This window comes from Pseudorca crassidens, chromosome 7 (assembly GCF_039906515.1).
Source record: "Pseudorca crassidens isolate mPseCra1 chromosome 7, mPseCra1.hap1, whole genome shotgun sequence".
Classification (NCBI taxonomy): domain Eukaryota; kingdom Metazoa; phylum Chordata; class Mammalia; order Artiodactyla; family Delphinidae; genus Pseudorca; species Pseudorca crassidens.
In genome coordinates, this window is record NC_090302.1 from 14,280,110 (window position 1) to 14,296,802 (window position 16,693).

Here is a 16,693-nt window from a genome sequence, read left to right on the forward strand (position 1 = left end):
GTGAGTTATAGTAAGTTTGCCGAATGGCAGTGTTTACCCCTGACCCTGTTAATGGCTTTTACTGTGCTGACAGGGGGGTGGTGAGGTGGAGGGGTTCGGCGTGGAGAGGGCGGTGCTGAAACTGATGTCCTAGGCAGGGTGGGAGGAAAGTAAATACTGGCCACATCTTTACCCTTCAAGGTCATCTTAGAGAAATAAGCCTTTGTTGAAAGAGAAGAATCCTCAGGCCACGAAGATACGTTTTACGGGCATAGATATATACAGTTTTGCTTCACGAAATTCGACAAACATGGGATCATTTGTAAAGCTGACCTTCGCTGGACACTAATTTGAGACAAACACATTGTTTTGAATTGTCAGGAGCCAGAGTGCATGTTTCAAGACCTCCCAGACCGTGTGGTTGAAGGCAGCTGGTATTTAGTGAGAAGCAGTTGGGTCAGACCCCTGGTTAGGCATTTTTCTTACTTAACCCTCACAGTCACCCGAGAATAAGGTGTTCTTTTTTTTTTTTTTTTTGCGGTACGCGGGCCTCTCACTGCTGTGGCCTCTCCCGTTGTGGAGCACAGGCTCCAGACGCGCAGGCTCAGCGGCCATGGCTCACGGGCCCAGCCGCTCCGCAGCACGTGGGATCTTCCCGGACCAGGGCACGAACCCGTGTCTCCTGCATCGGCAGGCGGACTCTCAACCACTGTGCCACCAGGGAAGCCCAGAATGAGGTGTTCTTAAACTGTGTGTTTGTAGGTGAGGAAACGGGGCCCTAGAGAGGCTGCCGTGACTGAGAAGGTGGCCTGGGAGGGTTCGCAGAGCCAGCTGGTCCGGTCCACGGTACCCTGTGCTGATGCTTGGGCTCTTTCTCGTCCATTAAACCGGCCCCACCTGCAGTGCTGCTGTCACGTGATCTCTCTGTGCTTACGTGGGGTTGAAGGTGGTCGCCAATCATTGTTTCAGGGAACAGGGAACACGGTGAACGGAAGGGTCAGGGTCTCTGGCAAGCCACTCTGTGGCCAGCTTCCTGCACCCACAGTTGGTAAGGAAGACAGAGCCACGCTTTCCTGAACTTGCATTTTTCTCACTGCCGACTAATACTTGTGGGCTCACATAGGGAAGGACGGATGTGGCATCAGGAGGCGGTGTTGTATGGACAGAGTTGGGCTTTTTTTTTTTTTTAACACCTTTATTGGAGTATAATTGCTTTACAGTGTTGTGTTAGTCACTGCTGTATAACAAAGTGAATCAGCTGTATGTATACATATATCCCCATATCCCCACCCTCTTGCGTCTCCCTCCCACCCTCCCTATCCCACCCCTCTAGGTGGTCACAAAGCACCGAGCTGATCTCCCTGTGCTATGCGGCTGCTTCCCACTAGCTATCTGTTTTACATTTGGTAGTGTATATATGTCCATGCCACTCTCTCACTTCGTCCCAGCTTACCCTTGCCCCTCCCCGTGTCCTCAGGTCCATCCTCTACGTCTGCGTCTTTATTCCTGTCCTGCCCCTAGGTTCGTGAGAACCATTTTTTTTTTTTAGATTCCATATATATGTGTTAGCATACGGTATTTGATTTTCTCTTTCTGACTTACTTCACTCTGTATGACAGACTCTAGGTCCATCCCCCTCACTGCAGATAACAGAGTTGGGCTTTGAAGGCAGAGCTGTGTTTGAGTGAGATGTCTTCACTGTTTAACCAACCTGCCATGTCCAAGAGTCCGTTTCCTCTCCTGTAAACGGGGTGTTCATACAGTTGTTGCGAGATTGAGAGGAACAGATAACTTATAAGAAAAACACTTGATTCAGTGGCTGACAGGTCGTAGACCCTCCGTAAATGGGAGTTAGGATTATGATTATCCTCTGACCTTTCACGTGAGAGGAGAGGGTCCTGTTTTTGTTTTCCTGCCTTACAGTTTCTTTTCTGTCCTTTGTGAGAATTTGTGCTGGGTCCCCTGACCCTTGGAGCACTCGTTTCTACAATTCGGACTAGTATTTTTGAAGAGTGAGTGGAAACTAATTGTTCTCCTGAGTCCTTGCCAATCTGTACTTTAATTGGGGGCTTCGTAAGGTTAAAAATATTGCAGAGCAACCTTTGTTCCAGCATTTGTTGGCTGTTTTGAAATCGAAGGAGGAGTGACCTTGTACAGTTGCAATTTTTCTAAAAGTATAGATACTTGCATAGCTGCAGGCTTTTCAAAATTGTGCTCTGTCATTTCTCCAATTAGTGTTAAAGTCGTGGAAATTCAATTCTAAAACGGTCCAAGCATTTTCTTTTCCCTCCTTTTATCAGATATGATTCGTTAGTTCAGGCCCAAGCCAGGGAGCTCTCCCTTCAACGACAGCAGATTAAGGACAGCCACGGCATCTGTGTCGTTTATCGTCGGCACATGAACGCCATGATCAAGGCCTTTGAGGAGCTGCTGCAGGCCAGCGACGTGGGTTGCCGTGTGGCCGAGGGTTTCCAGGAGCAGCTGAGTCAGTGCGCGGAGCTGCTGAGGCAGTTGGAAAATCTGTTTCTCAAGGGTAAGTGGGGTGAGGGACTGCGGGTCTTACGACCCATCAGGAATTGATCCAGGACTTCTTGGAGGGCCCCAGGAGGAACGGACTCCTTGGCCTCTCCTTCCACCCCTCTGCCCTGATGAGATGATGGCAGAGCCCCAATGGCCGCTGCTTCCTCCTGGTGGCCACTTCCGCGTGGTTGGCAGTCTGCAGTGTTCCAAACCTGGGGTCCAGTGGAGGGGCCTCGGGGGCCAGGCTGGTGAGGCGTGGCCACATGGTTGCCAGTTCCTCCAAATTTTCAAGAGAAGATGGAACCCGGGGTTTGGCAGGTAAAGACTTATGGATTTTAAATGTTGGCAGCAACAAACAAAACAAACAAATAAGAAAACCCAAACTTTCATTGGTTAACAGCATATTCAAGGGTCAGAGGTGGTCAGAGAAAGGATGAAAGAAAACCTTTGCTGCATGCTAGGTACTTGAATAGATGTTATCACATTACAATTAAAAAATAATAATTTGCATTTTTTTGAGATCTCAACGGTTGCGGTGGCTCCTTCTCCCTTGGGGAATCTCGTCCTCCCTTGGCTCCTAAGAGGACACTGTTCGGAGTCAGTACTCCCGCCCACCCCACTGGCTGCCCCTTTGAAGCCCTGCCTTCGGCGCCGGTTCCAGATCTGAGCGGGTTTCCCCCTCCCTGCCGCCACGGCTCCAGCTGGCTGCCGTCAGCTCGCCTGGGTGGTTGCGGTCCTCTCCTCTGGCCTCTGTGCTTCCACCCTTGTCCCACAGCGGTCGGTTTTCACTGTAGCCAGAGTGGCCTTTACGAAGTGTAAGTCAGGTCATGACCGCGCTCTGCTCAGCATCAAAGGCTTTCCTTGGTGAGTCATGAGGGTCAAGTTAAATCATGGACGTGAGACCTTGGCAGAGTGCGTGGCTCGGTGCATGGCCCTGGAGTCCTGAGTGCCTACTCGCATCTGTACTTGTGAGCCTGGGGGCTTCATCCTCAGAACAACTTAATTTATGTGAGGAACTTGGCCTTAACAGAGGGAGGTCAGTTGCTCAAAGTCACAACTGACATGGCAGAACCTGGATTTGACCTCAGTCTTCGTGCCTTCATACATCCACACAGATGGGTCACAAGGCTCCACGTGTGTTCAGTGTGATGCCAAGATAGAACGGGGGGGTAGTTTGGCCTTCTGGGCTCAGGGAATGTTTTTCCTCCATTTTTAAGAAGGGCCCAGCCGCTTAGGTGCGTCGCAGGCTGATTTTCTAGTACCAGCTCCCGGGACCTCTGACACAGGAGCACTTGACTTTTTCCAGCTTTACGAAATCTACTTTTATTCTGGCTAAGGTTTGCCAAATAAGCTAGTTTCCATTTTATTATTGGAGGGATAAGTGGGTCCTCAAGAGAGAGCTGTGTCTTCCCGGCCCGAGGCATTTTCCATCTGTCTCTTTTCTTCCTACAGGCCCTCAACCTGGGAGTGGGAGGCTGAGAGAGACTGCCTCTGGCACCAGATGCCCTCCCTCCCTCATCCACCCGCCTCCCCTTGATTTATTTTTTAGTTATTTACCTTGACAGACCCAAGGAGATCTCACTTCTTGTTTCCTATGGGTCTGGAAGCAGAAGCATTTCGGGCTTAGCAGACAACACAAACACAGAACTTAATTCTCTTCTACAAAAGGCATAAAAGTCTCAGGAGCCTCACTACAACAGCTCTTTTTCTTAGAGAATAAAATGTAACAGAGGTGGGTCTTTCTGGGATGCCATCTGAAGAGTCTGGCTCCTGAATTATGAAATGAGCTTACCATAAAGTAATTTTATATTTGAGGTAGTTGCGTAGCATGAGTTCTTAAAAAATTTAAATGTAGCCCTTTTTTTTTTATTAATACAAAACGGTACATGTTTATTGTGGGATAGCAGATGAGCGAATACTCCCATAATTTTATCATTTATACAGCAAAACATGAACACCCTGGAGTGTATACTTTCCAGACCTTTTTTATACATATGTGTATTTTTGGTGGAAGTAGGACGCTTTGCAACCTCTCCCTTTGTTCAATTATAGATAATAAATGTTAATCTACGTTGTAGGTTTTAGTGGCTGCAGAGCATTCTTTTGTATGAATGTACCATAATTAATCATTCCCCATTAGATGGATATTTAGTTCGTTTCCAGTTTGGGGCTATGATAAAGGATAGTGGATTGGAATCTTTGTGCTTATCCTTGCTATTTCTTTAATGTTTTTTTTGTTTTGTTTTGTTTTTTTTGCGGTACGCGGGCCTCTCACCGCTGTGGCCCCTCCCGCTGCGGAGCACAGGCTCTGGACGCGCAGGCTCAGCGGCCACGGCTCACGGGACCAGCCGCTCCGCGGCATGTGGGATCTTCCCGGACCGGGGCACAAACCCGTGTCCCCTGCATCGGCAGGCGGACTCTCAACCACTGCGCCACCAGGGAAGCCCTCTTTAGTGATATTTAATTGGTAGAACCCAAGAAGTAGGATGGTAGTGTGCTTTCTTAATGCTGGTAAGGATTAGAGCTGGGATTCTTGCCTCTCTCCATAGGCTAGGGAGTTCACTAGGGGTCTGGAGCCTTGCTCCAGATTTTGTGAGTGTTGGTGTTTTTCTGGGGTGATAATCTATAAATTTTAGATTCTCAAAGTGGGTTGAGACCCCAAATAGATCAAGGACTGGTGTTGCAGTCCCAGGTTTTCCACCATATCCTTGACCGTGGTACCTCCTGAGAGCAGTAGCATGAATCAGAATCAGGAAGGCCGTGTTTTTGTCTTCAGGTTTTTTTTTTTGTTTTTTTTTTTGCGGTATGCAGGCCTCTCACTGTTGTGGCCTCTCCCGTTGCGGAGCACAGGCTCCGGACGCGCAGGCTCAGTGGCCATGGCTCACGGGCCCAGCCACTCCGCGGCACGTGGGATCCTCCCGGACCGGGGCATGAACCCGTGTCCCCTGCATCGTCAGGCGGACTCTCAGCCACCGCGCCACCAGGGAAGCCCTGTCTTCAGGTATTTTTGAGTGAGTGCCGAGGAAGAAGATGGTGAGATAGTCCCTGTCCTCAGCAAGCTCACCGTGTGTGTCAGGGTTTAGCCGCATGAGTAGAAGACAGTTGCTGGGATCCCTTCCCTTGGTGCTCCTTTGCCACAGGGATGAACCCGAAACATCCGTTTCTTTTTTAAAAATTAATTTTTATTGGAGTATAGTTACTTTACAATGCTGTATTAGTTTCAGGTGTACAGCAGAGTGAATCAGTTATACGTATACATATATCCACTCTCTTCTGGACCGAAGCATCCATTTCTTTCAAGGGCTTCCACGGTCTGCCTTTTCCAGCCCTCTAACCTCGGAATGATAATGATGAATATGAAGGAGAACCAATGGGGAGGGCTGGTCTTACTGTATGCCAGGCATTGTTCTCAGCCTACTATTTAATATCCTCATTTAATAATGAGGAACAGAGAGGTTAATTTACTTGCTCAAGGTCACACAGGAAGTGGCCGAGTCTGGATTTGAACCCAGGCAGCTTGTTTTCACAGCCTAACCTGACCCCCATGAGGTCATGCCCCTCACACTCCTGTCAAATTGGGTGTCCTTGTCAACAATTTCCATGGGCCTGGCTTTGCATTTCCCCACTTCTGGGACTTTGTTCAAATCAGTCCTTTTCTAAAAGGCTTTTACTCCCTCTCCACTTCTAGAAATTCTGCCCGTCCTCCAGGAAGCTTCATTTGTTCACTTCAAGTGAAAGCAAACCTATTCATTTTCTTTGTTGCCGGGTTGGTTGTAGCTCTCATATGGCATCACTTCTGGCCTTGTGATGGGGGCCACGTGATGGGTTGGAGAGAACAGAATCTTTGGAACCAGACAGGCCTGAGTTCAAATCCCAGCTTTGTGGTTAAGGGTCAGATTTCCTCTGTGAGGTAATAGCACCTGTCTGGCAGAGTTATTGGTGAGGATTGAGATTATTAAAGCATCTGGTGTCCTCCTGGCCAGTAGTGGGAGCGCAGGAGGTGAAGCAATGATTTCTTGTAGGCATATTTTATTTCTTCGGAGCGTAAGCTCCTGGAAGGTGGGGGCCTGGTCTTGTCCTGGCCTCCCAGCCTGGGAAGGGACCAGACAGGTAGTGCCCGGTCAGGATTTGATGCTGCTGCTGGGAGTTTTATGTGGTATGGACCTGGCTCTGGGGTGCCCTTGGATGAAATGTGCTCTGCCTCTGTCTGGCCCACATAGTTGAGCTTGGAGGGGGGGCACTGTGGACTCTGAAGGGAGGCTTCCAGGAGGAAAGGATATTGGAGCTCAGTCTTCCACAGTGGGAGGATTCACAGCTGGTGGGAAAGGATGTCTTGGGGGTGGTGATGGGGCGTGCAAGCTCTGGTTAGCTATGTGCGCCAGGCTGTCCGATGGAATGGAGGACTTTCTCTCCTGAGTGTCTGTGGAATCTGCCCTCCACACAGCACCTTAGCTGCTTCTTACCTTTATAAAGCAGTTCTTTCCTGCCTGAAAGATCTAGATCAGTTGTCACCTCCTGTAAGTTCTCTGATGGTCCAGGCTGGATCGTGCTTGTCTCCTCTGTGGGTCCTCCCCCAGCATCCGATGCTGCCTCTGTCACAGCGCTGTCGTGTAGTTGTCTTTGGGGTCCACCGTCCCCACTCAGCTGTGAACTCACTGGGGCAGCCCCTCACTCATCTCTGTATCCTCAGTGTCGGGCACAGGCACCCGGGAGGAGGACTGTAAATATTTAATATGAATTACCAGTGAGATGGAAAGGAAGAAACATTTGGGTCACGTAGGAGATGCCAGGCTCTGATATTTGAACTTAATTTCGTACGATTGATGGATTTTGACCTAGGGAGTACCATTTCACAAGAGGCTTCTTACGTGGTGGCCGAGTGCAGAGGGGTCAGTGAGGGGAGGGGACTGAAGGCGGGTCCATCAGTTACAAGCCTGTCCTGCATCGTGATTCTCGTGCTTGTTCAGCTGTGTGTCGGATAACTAGATGTCTCTTTATTTGGAAAGATGAAACCCTCCCACTGCCACATACTCCACAGCTTTTTAGGTGTAGCAATAAGATTTGCCTGAGAGATGGGAGAGTGTTTCCATGACGTGCTTCCTAAGCTTCTGGAATAGCCTGACAGATGGTACCCTCTCACCTGTGTGAAGGCAGATTCCACCAAGAAATTCAATGCATCAGTTGTACCAACGATCTCCCTATGAGTCCCACAGTAACAATTTGTCACTTGGTTTTAAAGAACTCTGTGGTGGAAGCGAAATGAGTGGAGTACAGTTGTTGAGTCATTACAAGCTCCCCAAAGCATCTCTGGTTTGAAGAAGGGGAGCCAAGGGTTGCTGGTGGCATCCAGGTCATGGACTCCATCTGTGGTCCTGGACTTTGTCAGGAATCGAGGAGAGTTTTTTTGCTGGTTTTAAGATGAGTTTACGGTTAGGTGAGCCAGAATGCTTGAAGCCTGTGCTGGGCCAGTTGTAGTCCCTGAGGCACGTGCCTCTGAAGAACGACGGTAAATGTGAAGCAGATGTTGCGTTATTGCTTGCCTGCCTAGCACGTGTAGAGCCCTGAGCTCTTTGGAAGGCTAGGCTGGGGCAGACGGCCCATCCTTAGGGTCTAAGGGCCAAAATCGTATCATTAACTGAACATTAGTAAGCAGCCCTGTGCAGGTGTGAGAGGAAAACGCCAAGTGAGTTCTTCTTCTAAGGTACACTCATCCATGCCCGTTCATGTGGGACTTGGAATGTCAGGGTCTTGGAATCTGACCAGTCAGGGGTATCAGATGTAGATTCCCCCCTTGAGGCGGGATGCAGAGGACAGAGACGGGGAGCCCTTGAGAGCATCCCCTGGGGTGGAGGCCTGTCAACCTCTCCCTACCTCTTGGGGGGTCCAGATATCATACCAGTTTCGGTCGCGATGGAACCAGAGGATGGAGATGTAGATTTGTGGTGGGGCAGCTGTGAGAATGTCTCCATTGCCCTTGCTTCACCGAAGCAGTAAAGTAGGTGAGAGTGGGAAGTGGGGAGAGTGGGAGAGTGGGAACATTAGACCTCCTGGATTTCACGTCTTTACCGTCAAACGGAGATCCGGACACTGTGCCCGTAGGGTTGTTGTGAGGCCTGAAGAAGACGGTGGCTACCGAGGAACCGCCCTCAGCAGCCATTCCCGGAGCCCATGCGCCCTGCGTGGTGCTGGTGCCCAGGGCCCGGCCCGGTGGGTGGAGAGGGAGCCCTGGCAGCCACCCAGCTGGCCTGGGGAGCTTGTGGGTGGGAACCACAAGATACAGAGCAGATGTGCGTGTCTCCCGTGATCTTTTCCTCCACACGGTGGTGTTTGAGAACTTTTCCTTTTATGAGTAGTTTTGAAAATGGTACGTGTGGGTGCAGTTTAATTATAGCCTCATCTTTCCACTGCTGCCGTAGGAGGCTTGTTTTTCCTTTAGCCACGCGTTCGTTTCTTCAACGGGCTCCTCCCCGTCTGCAGTTTCCAGCGTTCTGAAGTATCTTTAAACTAAAGTTGTTCATCTCTGAAATCTGGGCTCACATGTTCCTTTGAAACAGCGCATGATGACACGCAGGGGGCGCAGAGCATTGTCCCCGGCTGCGTTCTGAGCCACTTACTTTGTTTTCTTTTGTCTTTTCTTCTAGTCATTCCCCCTGCTGCAGGCACCAGCTTTTTTAGCTGCACTCACAGCCTCCTTGTCCTAGGAATCCCGCTTCTGAGAGCCTTTCCGGAGGAGAGAGTTTCAGTGTAGATAGAGCTGTATGCACAAAGAAGTTTATTTTATTTATTTTTTAAAAGTGAAAAATTGGAGAGGGCCTAGACATCAGCTAGGGAACTGGCAGAAACTGGACCATGTCCACCTCCAAGGGAATATTCACGTACTCGTTAAACATGCCGTTACTAAGGCAAATTTGGTAAGTGAAATGCTCATAATAAAGGCCAAAGTGAAAAATTAAGTCGTGATACAGTGTCACCCATGTCAAAATGCGTGGAAGAAAAGAATGGAAGGAAAGCCAGTAACACGTCTGTGGTGGGTACCTGGAGGGTAGCGATCTTCTTTCTCTTAATTCTGTTACCCGTTTCCTATAACAAGCCTGTATTCTGTTAGTATCAGAGAAGGAAGAAGAGCCTCTGCACCCAGCAGCGCCTTTGTGATTGCTTTTTAGATTCAGTGCCATCACCTTCCTCCTGGAACTAGCGCCAGAGCAGTGATAAAGGAGGAGTCTAGAGTCTGAGTGGTATTCTTGGTAATCCTACTTTAAATATCCGGGACTGTTATGAAGAGTGTTTAAACAAATGGATGAGGAAGAAATTGTTAGGGAGCACTTTTTTTTTGTTTTTTTTAATGTTTTCCTTCTTGATGTTATCTCTGCTTCCAGGAAATTCAGTTGAAGCGGAAATGAGCACCCAGAAGGAACTGAGAGAGAGGTGAGTGTGTGGCCTTTTGGTAAGAAGACGTTATGGGTTAGGTTTGTCTGCCAGCGTTTTGAGTGTTCTGCTCCCTCCTGTTCTATTAGTTTCCTGCGTCTTGTAAATAAAGCAAAAATACCTGTGAAGCTGACAGTGGTCATACAAAACCAGAAGTTCACGCCGTATGTCCCGCAGCCTTCATTCATTTGCATTAGGTTGCTCCTGGCGTTTCTGTCGGGTGATTTGACCCAGATGACACATTCCTTCTGTTGGCTCCTGGATACTTGCAGGATGAATTCCAGACTCCTGAGCCTGACCCATCTTTCCTTTTCATCGTGTACCCCATGCTTCAGTCTTAATCTTCATTTTGATTGTTCTCCAGACCACGCCTGTACACAAGCGGTACACTGCCTTCTTCTGCTTATAATTTAAAAATCCTTCTTCAGAGTCAGTTCACATGGAAACGGACCTTGCTCTCCCCGACACCCCCGTCTCTCCACTGCATCCCAGCATCAGTGATCCTTCCTATAGCAGTTGGCACATAATTACACTATAGCACTTACCACATGGTATTATAATATTTTCTGCATTTATCTTTCCGTGCCCAGGATTCCTTGAAAGAGGTAAGGAGACAGCATTAACTAGGTATGGTATGTGCCAGCTGCTGCCCTAGGCATTCACATCCGTTATTTCTGACCCTACAAGGTGAGCATTATTGTTCCCAGTTTAGGATGAGGACCTTCAGGGTCAGAGTTGCATACTTGCCATTAAGAGGCAGAACTGGGATTTGAACTTGAATCTGTTATGCTCCAACACCTGGGCTCTTATTGTTATTGCACATTGCCTTTTGAGGGCAAAGACTTCTTTAATATCTGCACACCTGCTCTAGCCCCAGCTATCTGGCATGTGGTTGGAATTTTTTAAAAATGTTCATGGAATAAATGGATTGCAAGCACTCTTAGCTTGCCTCTGTGGCCAACTGGAAACGTCAGGGTCTCGCCCTCCTCTGTTGACTTGTTCAAGGTTCTGACTGTCGTTAGTGCCATTGCTGCTTCCCTCATCTTTGGAGCTGCGACCCTTTGGACTCCTGGGGGCAAAATAAAGAAATAAAGACCAGTCTGGGGTGCAGAGTTTCAGATTTTACTGGCATCGTGAAGGCCTCCAGCATCGTCAGGGTGGGCAGGCAGGGAGGTATCACAGCTCTTCACTGGAGGGCGTTTTACTCAGGGCTTCTGTAAGTTTAGAAGAAACTTTCCTCTCCCACTGCGGTATTCGCAAGACCCTTCCCAGTTCAACCCTCCACTTCTGTCCTGATAATAACGGTGGGTCATGTCCCACCGGCAGGCTGCGGAGAGGGCAGTAAGGGCCTCCCTGAGTGGAGATGGTCTTCGCTGAGATCTGAAGCACGAGGCTCCGGGGCGTGGCTTGTTGGAAGAGTGTCCCCCCTCGAGGTGACGGAGACACGACCCCTTTGAGCTGCGTGGCTGGTGCATGGAACGTGAGGCTAGAGAGGCAGGCAGGGCTGCCTTGGGCTGGTCCTCAGATACTGCCTTAAGAGCCCAAATCCTGTTCTACAGGAAGAGGGGAGTCTTTGAAGGAGAGTAAGCTGGGACTAGACATGATCAGATTGGCCATCTTGAAAGCCGACCGTGGTTGCTTGGAGAATGGCAGGGAGCCTCTTCTGGCCTTCCTCAGCCACGTGTCACCCTTCCCTTTCTGGCAGGTTTGTTTCTGTTCCTTCTGTTCTGCTGTTTTCAGCTGTAGGCTTAGTGCTCACGCTAATTAAATGTGTGCCCTCGGCCCCTTCTGCACTCTGCAAGGCAGCAGCAAGCCATCGCATCCATCATGCTGTCTGAGCACAACTGCATCTGCTGTTTACCTGTTAGTGGATGCGCTGCAGCTTTAAGTCCTCTGCTCTTGTCTGAGTTCATGAATAATGAGACAAGAAGGAATAGGAAAAAGTGGGAGAAAAAAGAGCTTAAATTAAGGAGCTTATCTGTAATGGGGATTCACGTGGGCTCTTCACAGAGTTCAGGGTGGTTTTCCTCCCGGCTTAGGTGGCCCTTGGGTAATACAGGTCACTAACCAGATGATTGCCTCAATGGTGATACCGGAATCTGCTTGCGGACCGTGAGGGTTTTGAGGTTTTTAAACCCGTAAGTCCACCTCGTGGGTTTGGGTTGGCCCCCCACGTTCTCCTGGGGCCTTGGAGCCAGACAGACGTGGATTCAGATGTGTGCGCTGCCATGTACAAGCTGTGAGACTGTGGGCAAGGTTCTGATGCGCCTCCGTCCCCGCAGCTCTAAATGAGGATGGTCCTCCCTACCTCAGAGGGATTCTGTGAGGACCAAGGAGGACCGTCTGCGTAAAATTCCTGGTACAGAGCGGCCAGTTGATACGCAGCTGCCGCTGACTCGTGCCCTCTCTCAGGGTCCCTCCACTACCAGCCAGACGGTGGCTCCCCCTCCTTCACTGGCTCCACGTCAAGCCCACTGAGCCCTCTTTGTGTTTGTTTTTAGAGTATCCTTGCTAAAAAATGCTCTAGGGAAACAAAAAGCCTCCAGAACACCATTGCAAATGTGGGTAGATTACAAAGAGCCAGTCATCTTAAGTGTTCTTAAGTCATGGTCCTGGTTTGGGATCTTAGTGTGGAAAACGATTTCTCTTTCAATCCCGATGGTCAAGGACTGAGGAAGACAACTTAAGCTACCAACACATTCTCCCTGAGTATCCTGCGCCCTCAGCCTCACGCGTGCTGTCCGACTGTCACATGCTGTCCAACTGTGAAGTGTCCGCAAAGTCCTCCTCACGAGACCAGAAGCAAGACAGCGAGACCGAGAAGACTTCGGTCCTGGCAAACAACGTTTCTCAAGGTAAGCCAAGCTTCACTGAGCGTCGTAAACCTAGCCAGAGTTTTCCTGCTTTGAACGATAGTTTGCTGTCTTGCCTTCGTACTAAGGCAGAGTATAGTGACATTGGAATAGTTACCAGGTGAGAGGAGATCCTGCGAGGGCCCAGGCCCATTGTTAAGAGTTATCCTTCATCACCGGGGAAAGCTACGGTTGTTGAAAGTGTTGGAGATTGGGAAAAAGTCCTTTTTATTTTTTAATGATGACGTGTTACATGCCTTGCCATTCCTTATCTGGCAGACTGGAAAGCACTGGGGTTATGGATCAGGTCTAGGTCTGGCCCATTTCTTGCTGTCTCTTTCTAGCTCTTCCTAAGGTGGTGTCGCTTTGAGGACCGTTGCTTTGAACTGTACAGGGGCCCGAGAGTACCTAACCCCCTGTTTGGAGATTTTGAATTCAGTAAATCTGCTGTGTTTCTCTTCAGTGTGACCCTCGGCCCTTTCCGTCGGCCCCTTGTTCTGCCTCTGGGCACGGAGCCGTGGGCTCAGTTGGCAGAATCAGCCTCCCGTGACCCCACCTGCCTCTGAGCTCCCCTTTACCCCTTCTGTGTTTGCAGTCTTGATTGCCTCCTGTTGGGCATTAGGTAGGGCTTACTGTCCATAAGTTCAAGGACTGGTATAGACCAGAACAGACAGACCTTTTCCAGTAAAAGGCTGGATACTGTGTGCCTCATGCTTTGCAGAGCATATGGTCTCCGTTGCAGTTACTCAGTCGTGCTGTCGCAGCATAATGCAGCTGTAGAAAATACGTAAATGCGTGAGTGTGGGTATGTTTCAATAAAACTTTATTTACCAAAACAGGTGGTGGGTGGATTTGACACAGGGGCCATAGTTTTCTGAGCCCTGGTATAGCCTCTGGACCTCAGCTGACATCCTCTGGTCTCTCCTTTTTCCAGTGGGTTGTTTGCAAGGTGCCCAGAATGGACCCAGGGAACAAATCAGACACCTCCCTGCTAAAAACTCTTTGTTGACACCAGATCACATTAGAACCAGGGTTTCAAAATTTTTAAATCTATTTTTTTAGCAGCAGCAATCCCCCCTCCCTTTTCTTTTTTTCAGATGAAACTGAATATATGTAAAAGATATATAAAAGATACACCTTTTTCCCAAAGGAGTGGAGCCTTTATCCCCAGTGGCGCCTCCGAGGCTCCTTTAGGATACGCAGGGGCCAGGGGAGCACGGTTTGGAATCAGACCTCGAGCATGAAGTGTACACGTTTGATGTAACGCAGGTATCAGCTGGGGTCCTCCAGTAACCAGTTACCTAGATGTGCTTTCTTTGGGTTCGTGGCCGTATCCCTCTGCAGTTTCTGTGAGTTTCTGTGTACTTGGTTTCTCTCAGTTATTTCTGGCTCTACTCTCTGCCTTCTCCTGCTTTGGGTTAGACCATGGATTGTTTCCCTGTCCCTTGTGCTGCCTCCTGCTGCCCGAGACCACTCTCACAGGGCCTTTGTGGGAGGAGCAGACTGAGGTGTCAGGGACTAGAGGGGCGGGGTTTACAATGCGGCAAGCCTGATCGTTGACGGGCTATTTGTGATCCCTGTTCTTTAAGACCCTCCTGCTACGGTGGTGCCAGGCACTTCCTCTCTCTCCCCCAGCCTGCCCTCCTTTTTCTCACTCTAGGCCCCATCCGCCACCCCAGCCTTGGTTTATTTCCAGTGTAGAACCATCTTTTACTTCTCAGTCCTCTGAGGACCTATGACCTTGGGCTTCTCAAGTGGATTATCCGGCACTTTCCCGAATGGGGACAGTGCTCTCTGGAGCTGTCCTAATTAACCCACTGTTAGCTTTTTTGGGTTTGTTTCTCTTCAGACTTTTGGTCTCTGCATCTGTTTTTCCTTTTGTCGCGCTTATAATCTGAGCAGAAAGATAATTTAGTACTTGTCCTTTTTTCACTTAGCATTATATCATAAGTTTTCTGACGTGTTACATAACATCATTTTCAGTGGCTTTGGAATAGTCCGTTGAATGGCTGAACTGCAGTTTTCCTTATGTTCCCCTGTTGCTGAACATTTAAGTCATTTTCTAAAATTTCACAATTGTGAACAGTGCTGCAGGGAGTGTCTTTGAACATAAAGCTTTCCCCTTATTCTGGGGCATTTTCCTAACCTAGATTCTATAAATTGGAGCTACTCGGCAAAGATATTTATACCATCGCTTGTGGTGGCTGCTGCTTGCAGGATTTATGGGTTTAAAGAGGCGGCGTTTGTCAGAAGGGTATTATTGTAAGAGGGACAGATATTTTTCTCCTGTGTTAAGATGAGTATAGTATTTCTTTCTGCCCAGTTAGGGCTGCATAATTAACAAGCGGTGTCCAATTCGACCGGGAATGTTTCCTTAAGGCCAAGGGATGATTCCAGCTTCCAGCCAGTCTCAGTAGAAGATGTGTTGTACCGATTGCTGCTGAGGGTTTTTGCCCCAGAAGCCGGCAGTATGTGACGTGGATAAACCAGGAAGGAAGGCTGCAGTCAGAACAGATAAGTTCCTGACTCACTGAGACCTGACTGGCCACTGGAAGATTTGCGGGGCAGCAAGGCAGGAACGGGAGGTGTGTTGCCGTGCTGCTTCGGTTTATTGCAGGCAGGGTCCACAGACAGTCCGCCAAATGACTTGCTGCGCTCCTGGCATTCATAGGAGATAGCTGAAGATCTGGGAATTAAGTCATCCCATAAACATTCAAATTCATGGCAGAATTACTATTTAATTAGGAAAAGATCTGTAACATTGTGATACTTTTAAATGAAAGTCATTTTGGAGGAATTAAAACTGGGTCATAACATTAGTATAATGTTTTAAAACAAACATTACCAAGACAAAAGCGAGTATCCCCTAATTGATGAATTAAAGACACTAGTTTTGCCTTTGGATACTTAGTGTGATTTTGCTGTAAACACTGATACTAAAAGCCTACCTCTGGACTGGAACTGCACTTCCTCCTTTCTTTGTTAAAGTGAGCTGTGGCAGAGGCTGAGAAATTAAAAGCATGCTCATTTTAGAAAATTCAGAAAATTTAAATTTCTATATATTGTTAAATATTATGTTAAGATATAGTATTAAAGTTTTGAGAAGCCTAAGATCTACCACCTAAAGGCGACCTCTGTTAATATTTAGGTATATTTCCTTCTTTTGCATATATGTGTCTTTCCTGTCTGCAGATTTTTAAACAGAGTTGTGATTATGCTGAATAACCCATTTTGTGTCTGTATTTTTTCATGATATTATATGGTCTTCATAATATAATTTTAATAGCTGTGTAACATTGCATCATAAGGGATGTAAAGCAGTTAATGTAATCATTTGCGTTATTTTCAGTTCTGACTGTTATAAATAGTGCTGAGATGAACCTTTCCAAACATTCTGACAAATGATTGTCAGTATCTCCGGTGATCTCTTTAAATAGATTCCTAGAAGTAGAATTATTTGGTAAAAATAAATTGGAAAGAACCTTTCTAAGGCTAATGACAAAAATAGTCCCCAGAGTCATACACGTTTATACTCGTGCTAACAGGATGTATTCCTGGAGAGCACCCTTCTTACCATTCTCACCAGTGTTGGGATTATTGTTTTGCCTTGTTTCTAAGTCTTGAATTAGTAAGTGATAAATGGTTAACATATTCCTCTCAAAGGATTAGTCTCAAAAATATCTGAGTTCGTTATGAAGGTGGCTTAATCAACTCTCAGGCAATTCAGGCGAACTTGAAAGTGATCTTTTAGTTTCCCTGAAAGGAAGATTTTAAATTAATATTTGATATTTAGAAGAATAAAAGGCTGTATTAGAGTTAGCATTAAAATTGTATGGTGTGTAATTTTTCCATGTGATATAAAGTATCTTCTTTGTAGAGGGCTGCAGAGAATCATCACAGACTGGCTGTGGGCTGTG

At 47.9% G+C, this 16,693-nt stretch overlaps 1 protein-coding gene across 4 annotated transcripts in view; it reads left to right on the forward strand.

The window, feature by feature from the left end:
- Nucleotides 1-16,693, forward strand: part of CDK5RAP2 (CDK5 regulatory subunit associated protein 2) — a 181,974-nt gene that overhangs the window by 141,929 nt on the left and 23,352 nt on the right. For all 4 annotated transcript variants that reach the window (XM_067743509.1, XM_067743507.1, XM_067743508.1 and 1 more), the window contains 3 exons: nt 2,280-2,512; nt 9,876-9,924; nt 12,592-12,779. In XM_067743509.1, coding sequence (XP_067599610.1) covers nt 2,280-2,512; nt 9,876-9,924; nt 12,592-12,779 — 470 coding nt within the window. The remainder of the gene's footprint in view (nt 1-2,279; nt 2,513-9,875; nt 9,925-12,591; nt 12,780-16,693) is intronic.